Source organism: Dermacentor variabilis, chromosome 10, assembly GCF_050947875.1.
Source record: "Dermacentor variabilis isolate Ectoservices chromosome 10, ASM5094787v1, whole genome shotgun sequence".
Classification (NCBI taxonomy): Eukaryota; Metazoa; Arthropoda; class Arachnida; order Ixodida; family Ixodidae; genus Dermacentor; species Dermacentor variabilis.
The window spans coordinates 88292586-88304587 of NC_134577.1; the positions used below are offsets into that span (position 1 = coordinate 88292586).

General features: G+C 44.2%; 1 protein-coding gene across 3 annotated transcripts in view; it reads left to right on the forward strand.

The window, feature by feature from the left end:
• The window catches only part of LOC142560790 (FGFR1 oncogene partner 2 homolog), a 28608-nt gene that overhangs the window by 261 nt on the left and 16345 nt on the right, over positions 1–12002 (forward strand). For 2 of the 3 annotated variants that reach the window (XM_075673142.1, XM_075673143.1), the window contains exon 2: positions 55–140. In XM_075673142.1, the coding sequence (XP_075529257.1) occupies positions 104–140 (37 nt within the window). In that variant the 5' untranslated portion in view covers positions 55–103. Of the gene's footprint in view, positions 1–54; positions 141–6699; positions 7052–8364; positions 8672–12002 lie in introns of those variants that run through there. The other variant, XM_075673144.1, reaches the window with a different exon arrangement.

Sequence of the window (12002 nt, forward strand, 5' to 3'; positions counted from 1 at the left end):
TTCATCGCAGTGTCCGTTGGCTGTGTTTTAAATGCCTTTCGACGTCTTCAACAGGTCTTCGATTACGAAGAAGGTGCTGGGCGCTTCTTGAGAGTCTTGAGGCATGTACGCAAGCAGTACGCCAGGGACACCGCAGCAAGGTGAGTCGTCGTTTTGCCATCCGTATCCAGCTAGGGCACTGCAGACGGCGTCCATCGAATTTACGTACCATAATCTGAGCATCATCAAAGCAGCTCAGCATTGTGGTGGGCTTTCTATGCACATGAATAGTATGGCCAGCTTTTTGGCTCGTAAGATTGGCAGCGTAGTGTAAGAACTCGAACTGGCACTGTAGACATCGTTGCACTTCCAAGTTGGCATGAGTTGGTCATGGTTGCAGCCAACTATCACCGCATTTCATTGGGCACTACGCATGACCGCTCCCGTGCCCTATAATAACGCAAGCTGTGCTCTCGTTGCCCATGTAGTTCTGTCCGTGGTTACGCTCGACTGACGATAGATGGATAAAATAAAAACGCACAGTTGTGTAGGATGCCGACGAAAAGGCAAATGCTTGACAGAGTGCCAATCCCGTGTTAGATTGCACTATTCCCGGGACCGACCCAGTTTTTCCAGTATTTTCCTCGTAGCAGCTTGCGCTACGTAGAAACTGTGCGATGTTGTACCGACTTCATAAACGCCCAAGGTTGTGATGCTTTGTCATTTCGTCAGAGTACAAATGCCATCCTCTCATGACATATACTACGCGACATAGCCACACGATTACATAACGATTACGTACACACGATTATATAACACGTAGCCTCTAATAACGTCACAATCCATTTTTTTCTTGCTTATGCTCATTTGATACATAAGTAGAACACAACAACCGCTATGCTGTAAGGCCACGTCGAACGGCTGGCGTAGAAATCGTGCCATTGCTGCCGTACACTCGTCTTCAACAGGGTTGTTATCGTGTTGTTGCACACAAGTGCGCTCCTGACCCACACACACATGCAACTACACCAAATGCTTCACACGTAAGATCTGCACAATTCTTTCCTACTTTGGCACTACGTTCAGTGTGGCCATTCAAAGAAAGAAATTCAGCATGGTAACATTGACAGTGTGAATCTGGAACAAGGAAAAGAAAAAGGCTGGAAGAGAAATAGCTTATTCAGCATTTCAAGGAAGCTATCAATATGGTTACATGAGCACCAGAAATGCCTTCACGACAGATCACTATTGAATTGCCGAAAGGTGCACAAATACATGTTTCTTAAGGACGTGGAGAGACATTCCCCTCAGTAATGATAACGGGAATGGTGTTTGTCAAGAAAATTCAGAATGAACTCGGTGACCGCGGCAACGGTATTGGCCAGCACAGCTAGTTTCGCGCAGTGAATTGTAGCCAATGCTTACATGATATATAAATAGTAGTAGCTTAAGGACACATGTTGCTTTTTTAACAATTTGCGTTGTTGTCTGTGCTCGTTGCCCAATTGTGTGCCCTGCCCTCTTCCCTTCAAACCAAGAGTTGTCAAATATGTCAGCCAAAGCTACAAGTACATAGTAGAACCTTGCCAATGACAGGCCTGAAGTGAACATCTTAGCACCAGTTCTCCCAGTGTTCCATGAGTATTCTATTTGGCATTGAAGTTCAACTGTTAGCACACAATCATCTTATATAAATTATATTCACTTCGACGCCAGTGTGTTGTTGGCTCAAAGGCAGACGTTTTGACATTACGGCCGAGGAGCTCAAAGTTGTAGCCCCATTACATGGCTTTAGTCATGCTAATTGGTGAGCAAGGAAAAAAAAGTTAATTCTTACCGATATCATCCCAAAGAATGATAACGGATGCTAGCTTATCTGTATTCGTGTAGAGGCCAACAGTTCCTGTCCTAGCAGGAGCACTGCTCTGCACCTCAGCAATGCAAACCACTTTCACAATCACCAACATGATGGGGTTTGATAAGAGGGGTGAAATGATCAAGGACTTTGCTGGTTGTAGTCAATCACATTTTAACCAAGCGATGAGGCATCAATAAACACAGAAGGTGCCAGTTTCCTTCTTTTTTTTTGGTCATTGAATTTCTTGTTGACTTTGCTTGCAACTTAAAAGTTGGCATGATGAGTAGTAGAACAAGGAATGCCACTTCAAGCCAATGTTTCGACCAGTGGACTTGTCTTCATCAGAGACCTGACCTAACCGAGGTTGCATTCCGAAGTGAGCAGCTATTCCACAGTTGACACAAGCTCATTAACTTGAAAAAGCATGTTTGACATTGTGCTTGCGTCTTGGTATTTCGTAATGGAGACTTTTAGGGACAGTGGTTTTAGTTTTTATTGTGCTTGTCCACGCTCTGCATGTTACAGGGCGTACTGCACTCCGTGTGTTGGCTCTCAGACATGGCGTACACGTTTGTGTATATCACTACTGCACTTGTTTAGTGTATTCATTGTAGTAATTGCCCATGTGGGCCTAAGTGAGCACGTGATCACATATGTTGGGTGTCCTAGACCTAAGCACCTGGGATGCAATGCCATGCAGACCTAATTTGGTTGTATGATTTTGCCATTTGCCTGCTCTTGGCGTGCTGTTGTGTGTGTGTGTTCGGATTAGGACAGCCTTTGGGGGCTCCCCACTATAGTTTGTTTTCAGTGAAAATTGTATATGGAGTCCTGAAAACCGCAATTCAACTCATTGTGTGGCTCAGAAGAGGCAGAAAAGGCACAATGTGACTCAAGTTTCTTTGCTACCACAAAAAAAAAGAAAAAAGAGTTTGGAAAGCAATGTAATTGTAATTTTGATTTTATTATTAGAACTACACAGATTGGGATGACCACGCAGGGGTTTAAACATAGGCTCAAATTTTCTCGCCTAAAATAAAATAAATGCAACATGTTTTTGCAGCAATAGATTTATCAGTCCTGGGCAGGCATCCTGTAAAATTTTAATCAAAATTGGCAATGATTGTTGTTCTTGAAACGACGTTAAAATAAGCCAACTTTTGCGACTTTTGCAGTTTTGGTGTTTTCTGGATTTTATTACGAAATTTATATGTAGTGTAGCTGCATATATTGTCTTAATTTGCAAGAAACCCTTTGACGATATGTAAGAAGAGTTTTCAGCTTCGTTGCCTTAGCTAAAATAGCCCCACAAAACCACTGATTTCGTGGTCAATCAGAGAGGCTTACCTAGAAAGCAGTTTGGGAATTCTTCAAAGAATACTGTGCACAACATAAATTTCCTTAAGCCAGTATTTCTGATAATGTATAATTTCAAAAAATATTTTGCAGTGTACAATGTTTCAGTTTTTGAGTGATAGATGTACAAAGTTGCAAAATCTGCAAGTCATGAAAATGTTCTTGTGTGCCTTTAGTGAATTACAAATTTTTTACAGAAAAAACCATGAGGTACCTCACAAAACAAAGGTTGATCCCTTTCTACAGAGACATTTGGCCACCTCATACACAATTTTCATGGGAAACAAAAAATAGCCTGAATCCCCCTTAAGTCAGTCCTCATCTGAACGACCCTTGAGTATGATTTCATCAATGCGGCAGACATCTCTGTGTGTTTGTGGGTTGCATGAAAATTTTGTAGTCTTTCGAACTAGTGTACTAGCTATATCTGCACCATCCAACAGCATCACAATGCTGGACTGAAGTATCACTGCCACATAACAGAACTGTCAGGAACCTCCAGTGCAAATGACGCTGGAGGACTACGTTCATCTTTGTCAGTTGCAAGATGTAATTTATTTATTTAAATGTAAGTGCCACTGAACTTTGTGTCTTGCTTGTAACGAAAAAAAAAGATTGAACATAGTTTGACGCACATGATGGTAACTGTGTATCACCTGTTACCCTTTGGCAGCAAAGTGAATCAGTGTGTTTGCAATGATTGTGCTTCCATACATTGGCACGATGCCCTCATTACTCGTCATGTTGATGTCACTTAACGATATGTGCCTCATTGTGCTATAGCTGTTGCTGGTTATGTCTGTAGATCTGGCCTTGAGCCTAGCAGGTTTTGTATGGAATGTTTTAACTTGACACTTACGGCTTTTGTCACCTGCTATTAAGCTGAATGGCCACAACTTCAGCTTTCGCAGGTCACAAGTTTCTAAGGAGATGTTTTGACCTCACTGTCTGCTGGAAACTTAGTCTCAATGGGTGTATTGTTGATTCACATATTGTTATCAGGACAGACACACGCAGTCCCGTGTGTCTGTCCTGTCCTTCCTGCGTGTCTGTGTGCTAGTTATACTACATTGAATGTTTTTTTGATGACATTCAAACAAGCCAAAATTCACAACTATGGAACACTGATAAGGGCTGTCTTAGTCCTTGCCAGTTCGAACTTCTTATGAAACATTACAGTGGGCAAATGAAACCAGTGACGTAGGTCCTTGAGTAGTAGATCAATAGCAAAGCAACAGAAGGATCGCATGTTCTGCCACTAGAATGTTATGTACACTTAGAGGGCCCTTGTGGGGGTGAGGGCTGATTGCACCAGCGGCAAGAAAATCCTAGCATTTTCAGCATGTCAACTGAAGGACACATGTTTGACATCTGCGGTCGTCAGCATCTTCTCTTGTGTAATTCTGTGCAACACGGATATGGTTCCTTGCTGTTGCTGCCAGCGACACTTCTCTGCCATGGAATCTGAAGCCTAGCACTCCATATTTGATTAATCCAGGGCAATAAACTGCGAAACTCGTCGGCTGAACCAGTTGAACAAGATACCATAAAACATAAGGATGTGACACGTGGAAGTCACATGACTCATTTGTGCATTTGCAAGATTCTGAGAACCATGACATTTCAACACTGCAACCATCCAGCCACCGATATTATCCTTGTGAATGTCGTTCAATGTGGTTGCGGTTTCTCCAAAGGCATTAAAACTCCTGGAACATATGGCTACAAGAAGTCTCAGCTGTCTGCGCGTGATTGTCATCTTTGTGGGATGCTCGCTTTCGGTAGTTTTGGATGTGCTAAAATGATCATGTTTTCAAAGACCCCATTCAAATGTGAAACATGCTTCTCAGTTTTAAAGAAAGCTCAATGTAACCTGTTTATGACACTAGTTGAGGTTAGCTGACTCCTCATTAAAATGCTGATGGCAATACAGTGCTTCAAGCCCTAGAGCAATGTGTAGTGCTGATGGAAAATCGAATGAAATGGCACATGTCTGCACACAATGTTTTGAACCTTGAAGGCAAAATTTGGTCAGTAAGTTAATTTTAGGTTAAAGCAGTGCTTTCTTAATTTGTTTTGGTGGTTCATAAATGTTTCTAGCTGTTGCGTTTTTTTTGCTGCAGTCTCCTAAAATTTCAACAAGGCTTCGTTGTATGCTGCAAATTCAATGCAGCTGTGTGTATTACAATTATGCATCACCAAGTACGCGTTGTTGAAACTCAAACCATAACCATGCATTATGAGCTGAGCTGCAAAGTTAGTTTGCTTGATTGGATTTACCTAAACTTATTGAAATGTCCAGAGTAGCCATGCTCATATGCAGCCATCCAATGAGATCTACCTGGCTGTCACCAGTGTCTACTAGTCCACACTGAACGCCTGAGAGCATTGTCCCAAAAGGCCTGAAACTTTTGACGGTGAATGGAAAGATGCGTTGCAGCCACCACAGTGATGCTGTGTCTCACAATCATCGTCGCAGTACCACGTGACTGAAGTAGAGTGAGAGCAAAAGAGAACTCTCCTGATCTTTGGGATGAGTGGACACTTTTTTCGTCAGCTGCACCACTTTCCGCTGCCAAGTGAAATAAATGCGACCACTGCTGCTTTGTATTGCATTAGCCTCACAAATTTGCCAAATTATTTTCCAAGGTTGCTCCAGGCCTGACAGGAGCATCATGCAACCACCACCTTTGTAAACCTGCAGAATTTTATAGGGACCAGAGCTTCAAGATGGGAACAACTGAAGGCTTGGGCCAAATAGACGCAGTGCTTCTCTTTTGGGCATGGCCATGGTTGTGCCAGAGGTAGTACACAAAAGGCAGGGCCTATGCCTTGAGAGGACATTTAGGTGTGCTGGTGATCATGTCTTGTGAGACATTGAGCAGGGCCAGATGAGGCATTTGACCTGTTCGGGCTTAATGGTGACAGTGCAGGCTGCCTTCCGCTATGTCTTGGTAAATGGGCCCCTCCGAATTTGCCCTGACAGTGGAACTATTGGCCAAGCCTCTGCTCCTTAATTCTATGCTGGCATCGATAATTGGCTATCTCTTGACAGCTGACAAACAGCCTATTGTGTTTTTGGTTCTGCATTGTCTGTCTTATGAACTGTACCATAAAAGCAGGTGATGACATTCACCCAAAGTATGTTCCTCTGTCTTCTTGCTATTGGCATTCGTTCAGTACAGTCCATCGTGTCCTATAACTTGTGTTTTGAACTCTTCTGTGAAAGCCGTTGTTGAAGAGCAAGGGAGTTGCCCTGTGAGGTTTGGAGAAATTTGTGGGTTTGGGCTGGGGTAACATAAAGCTATTCCATTCTGATTTTATTCCAAATCTGCCACTAGCCCGTTGTGATTGGTCAAAATGGCTTTCTGAGCTGTTCTGACCTATTACGGAGGACTAAAGCCTAGTTTAGAATAAGACCAGGTTGGAATAGTTTGACATTATACCGGCCCTGATCTGCACATAGTGGTTCGTTGAAAATAGCTCTGGCTGTGCGTGGTGCGCAGGCCCGTCAGTCCATTGGCAGCAATGAGCAGCACCGTGAGCGTGCAGCACATTCTGGGCGAGGCGCGTCGCCTGGTGGGTCGTCTTCGCGAGCAGGATGGCAACGCCGACCGCCTGCTGGTTCAGGCCCAGGCCCTGAACCAGGGCGTGGAAGCCATGCGCCAGTACCATGAGGAACTGGCCCAGCTCAGCTGCGTGGCGACCACGCCGCGGCCACGCGCTGCGCTCGTACTCTCCATTCAGCAGGAGAACCGGCACATGCGTGAGCTGCAGCAGGAGAATCGCGAGCTTGTGGCCGCCCTCAAGGAGCATCAGTCGGCCCTCGAGCTGATCATGGCCAAGTACCGAGAGCAGGCAAGCATTGCGCCACTTAGGCAGTAGGGTTCCCCCAAGTATTGCAGATCCTCAGGCTCAAATTGTAGCTTCAGTTGTGAACTATGAGTGAAGCTCTCACTTTCACCCGACTAATACCCCTTTGACCAATTTGCTTTAAGAGAACAATTAAATTAACTTTGTTGCTGTGGTTACCATGGTGACCACAAGCTACAGCTGTTCTTGCGTGCCACAGACGCAGTACTCTGTCGTATAGGCTCAGCGATATGGATATTTGAAACCTAATGCCAATAAGCTGAAATCACAGTCTTCGTCTGAAGATTTTGCTATAGAGTTATATGAAACTAGGGCTTTGATCAAATAGCAAGTAACATGAGGTGGTGCAGCTGGATAATGGCATGAAAACTGCAGACGAACGGGGAGCTCATCACATAGATGCTGGCACCATCTAGTGGCTCAAAAGACAGCTGAATAACTGAATCATTGCTGTTCGATTACCACGGTTGCCTTGACTTGCGCATAGATTCGTATTAGGCCAAATTAGATGCTGCTTATTCATACTCCCTCCAGCACAGCTTTTCTTTGACTTCATTGACGCTGTGTTATTTGATACACATGCTTGCACTGGCACAAGCTTATCTTCTGAAATGTTTCTTGCTCCATGGCTTACGTCCTCAACAATAAGTTGTTTTGCTACTTCAACATTATGAACAGAACAGTGTTTCGCAAGACTAGAGCGAGGATTAGACAGGTTACTGTGCAGTCATGTCCTTCCTTTTTAACTTGGAAAGCTAGCTCCATTTGATGAAAAGATAGCTTGTGCCATATGTAATTTATCAGACATGTAAACTGTAGAGGCCCGTCTTATGAACTCGAGCAAATTTCGATGCAAGCAAATAGTGTTCATTATGTCAGCCGGCTGCTGTGACTTAGTGGCTATGATGTTCTGCAGAAAGTGAGGTTGCGGGTTCAACTACCAAGCCCAGTAGCCATCTTCTAATGGTGGCGGAATGCAAAAACGCTCCAGTATTTAGGTTTAGGTGTATGGTAAGGAACACCAGGTTGTCAGAGTTTACCCGGACCATTTACTACATGTTTTAAATCCCACACTTTCCTCTGGGATATGGAACTCAATCGGCGATTCTGTCAATCAATACTTTATGTAAAGGATGTGGTTGTGTGCGCATACCTGCAGAAAAAATATTGTTTATGTGGCCAGGGATTCCTTGTCATTTGTCATGGCTTTCGCTTAGGCAGGCTGATACCAGCAGTGGCTTGCAGAATGTCTTGCCTGGCCCCTGCACAAAGCCAATGCCTTTGTGGGTATCGTGTAGGTGGCACGGCTGGGCTCTGTGTGCCAGGCTGAGCAGCGCCTCGGGGAAGGCGCCCAAGAGTGCCACCACCTGGCCGACAAGGTGTGCGAGATGGCCGAGGTCATGCGGCGCGCCGCCGAGATTGACGAGCTTGCTGGTGCCCGCCAGACGGAGACGCTCGTGCGCCTGACGACAGAGAATGCAGTATTGCGACAGCTGCTTGACATTGGTCGGCGCGCTGGTTCTGCTGGACTTGCGGACGTGGAAGTGCAGACAGACCAAGGAAGTGTAGCCAGCCCTCAATAAAAGACATTCTTTGCTCTTGGCACTCATTGTTTCGTATCTTTGAATTGAGTCACCAATTGGGATGTGGGGCCAAGCACATGAACTGCTACCTCTTACGGTTGGGCTACGGGGCTATGATAAGATAGAAAACCTTGTCCATTTTATTATTATATTTTTGGAACTGCTTGCTTATTGAACACTTTCTCCGAGTTTCATATGCATTTGGAGTAAGGGTGGGGGAACATTATGGAATGTGAAGTGAAATGCAATATTTATAGCAAGCCTGATGGTAATGCTACTCTCCAGCTGTACAGCTCCTTATGGTGCGAAAGATGCAACCTCGAGCAGGCAAAAATGAGGTAAGAGATGGCTGAAGTTAGTCATAAAGTGGATCTGATGGTGAAATCCTATCATTGCTGCATGGCCGACTCCAGTCCTTCTTTCTGACAGGATGCTACATGAGCAGAGTACCATTGATTTATAGTATGTAAATCTTGGATTTTAAAGAACTGGTATATTTTTTATGTTGCCATTCTGCATCAGCAATTCCCGAGTTGCCTCATGTGTATGGTCTGTGGACCAAGCAAACATCACCAGGCTACAGCAAAGGACGTGCTACATACAAAGGACATAGGTTGCACTGCTGCGCTTCATGGTCGTGAATTCGGTGTCTTGCCATGACGGCCATATTATAGTGGGGGTGAAGTGCAAAAGCACTTCTATTCTTTACTAGGGTGCACATTAAAAGGCCCTTCATGAGGCCTCATTGCAAATTTTGTTTATGAACAAATTAGTGGGCATCGACAAACGAGCATTTCGTCACAATAAATTTTCAAATTGTTTCATTATTAGAGGAGATAGAAGGAATTGAAATGTTGCGTTGCTGTGCTGCCAGGAGGCAAGCCAATTCAGATGGCCTCTCCTCTCGCCTAGACTAGCGTCTGCAGGTGACACTTTTTCTCTGCCTTCTCCCACCTTGGAAATTGTATGGCATTTGTGCGTGTGTCCTTGACTCTGGCTGGAAGTGGGGCTCCCTCGAGAGAAAGGGTGCGCGGCCTTCTGTTTGAAATTTCGGCTGTTTTTGCACCGTGTAGTCATTTGGCACCTTGCAGGCACGATGGCCACCACACGATCTATGTGCTGTGCTTGTCAGTTGGCAATGCCAAAACTTGGTGAAATGCCTAAGAGGTCAAGGTTTATACATAGTCCCCCAATACGGTGTGTTCCATGGTGTCGCTCTTGGTTGCTGCCATCAATTGATCTCTTGGCACAAGATATTCACGTTCACTTGCATGGCCCATCACTCATGGCCCTTGCAAAGAGTGCATTGTTACCTTTAATCGCGTGACTTTGGGGCTGGCGGGTGTGTTTGCTGTTTTGCCCCTCTTTTGGCATGCTTCTAGCAGAAGGCACGATGAATGTGAATGACTTGTGTGTGTCAACATATGTGATCACGTGTTTATTTGCTGGACATACTGTCCAAGGCTGGGGCAGCCATTCCAGGGTATGGCTCAGTGACATGAAAAGAAAAAAAAAAATGCGAAGATGTGGAGTAATTTGAACGATCAGACTTTCAGTGTTTTGCAGAGTACATGTTAAGTGTCTATCATCTGTTCGCATCACATTCCAAGTGATGATGAGATTCATGTGTAGCCCACCTATTCAGTATGGCAGTACTTTTGTCCAGAGTCTCTGAGTGGGTGGCACGTGACCTGCCTGCAGTCTGGGCACAAATTTTCAGATCGGCAAAGGGCCAAGAAGAGGTCCGCATTAGGAGAACTGAAAGTACAAGATATCGTATCGCGATCTATATTGGCAACTCTCACTGTAATTCTTCACCGCTCAGCTGTGTGCTATGCGAGTGACGGGCAAATTAAAAATCTGCGGGACAAATTGATGACACCTCAGACCTCGCAACATGGCTGCTGCTGATGAAAAGGTGGAGTGTGCTGGTGCAATGATTTGTTGATGCAACGACACTCCCTTGGAAGTTAATGCAAGGGAATGCAATATCTGTCCTGCATGCATCCTTTGTTAGTGAGGCCTTTATTTTCTAGAAGTCGCACATGGTAGATGCTGACAGTGGTGACTGACGATGCAGATTCATTCGTTAATGTTTGCAGCATGATGTATTAACTGAAGGGAAGGTTTGCAGCTTAGATTCCAGACACTGCAGCATCACCCTAAAAGACTCTGAGCATTGCATATGTGTGTGTGCAGCGGTAGGTGGTAAATGGAAAAGAATCTTGATTCGGGCAAACGATAGAAAAAGCAAAGTGTGCAATAAAATGCAACAAGCAATATGCAAAAATAGGCAGCCCTTTTTATTATTATATTGGACTACTAAATGCAAGTATGCATGTAGATATAAATGTATATGCTAACGTTAACATCTCAAGCGGACCCTTTAGTTTCAGATTATGTCCTTGGAAGCTGGGAAGCTGGAAGGTGTCTTGTAAAAACAAAGTGGTCAGGGAATGTTTGAGAGGGAATTGAAGAAACAGTGCAATTCTGGCTTAAAGCATGGTCATGCTTTTATCTATATTTTTTTAAATGCAGGATTTGGTGAATTGATGTGTGAGGCACATTGGAAAGAAATATGTAGGCATGTTACCGATCATTCCTATATTTATATGAAATACCTAACCTAATGCAGTTCAGTTTCTCGTTACTTTATGAATTCTCTTTTCTAAATACAGTTTTCCTTAATTACGTATGCATGCGCACCAGATTTCAGCAGTATGTTCGGAGACATATTGCTTGAGTAATGTGACAAGAGGCTATATTTTGTAGCAATGGTTTTCCTTTGTATCTATGCTCTCTATCTGTTGCACTGAATGGCTGATCCCAACAATAATGGTGGCGTAATGTTGCCTCAAGCAACAATGAAGGGCAAAGAAATGAAAAGAGAATCAGTGTTATAAGACTTTCTACCAAGTTTCTTGCATCGCCCCCCAAATAGAGAGAGAGAGAGCTGGTGAAGTTAAGCTAGGGCTCGAGGAGTGAAGGTACAGAATACATGTCTCGGTGGACATGTTGTAAGGGCTGTGTGTGGTCTTTCGGTGCAATTAGTATTAGGTTGACTTCAGATATGACAGGAGAGTGCTGCATTCTTGCTCTGCCTTCAAACTTTAAAGTTCTTTCTTGGAAAAGTGAGTGAAATTTCCTCTTTTTTTTACTTTGCCAGTTTTTTTCTATACTGTTCTCATAAAAACTATCTATCTCTGGACTATTTCTTGCACGACGCTGTGCAAGATGCGACATCTAAGCTGCCTACCATCAAGCAACTAGATATCTTCACTGATTCTTTAGCGGCTATTCAGGAACTCAAGAAGGTTGATAAGGCGATGGAAATCTGCGAGACAATGCACACT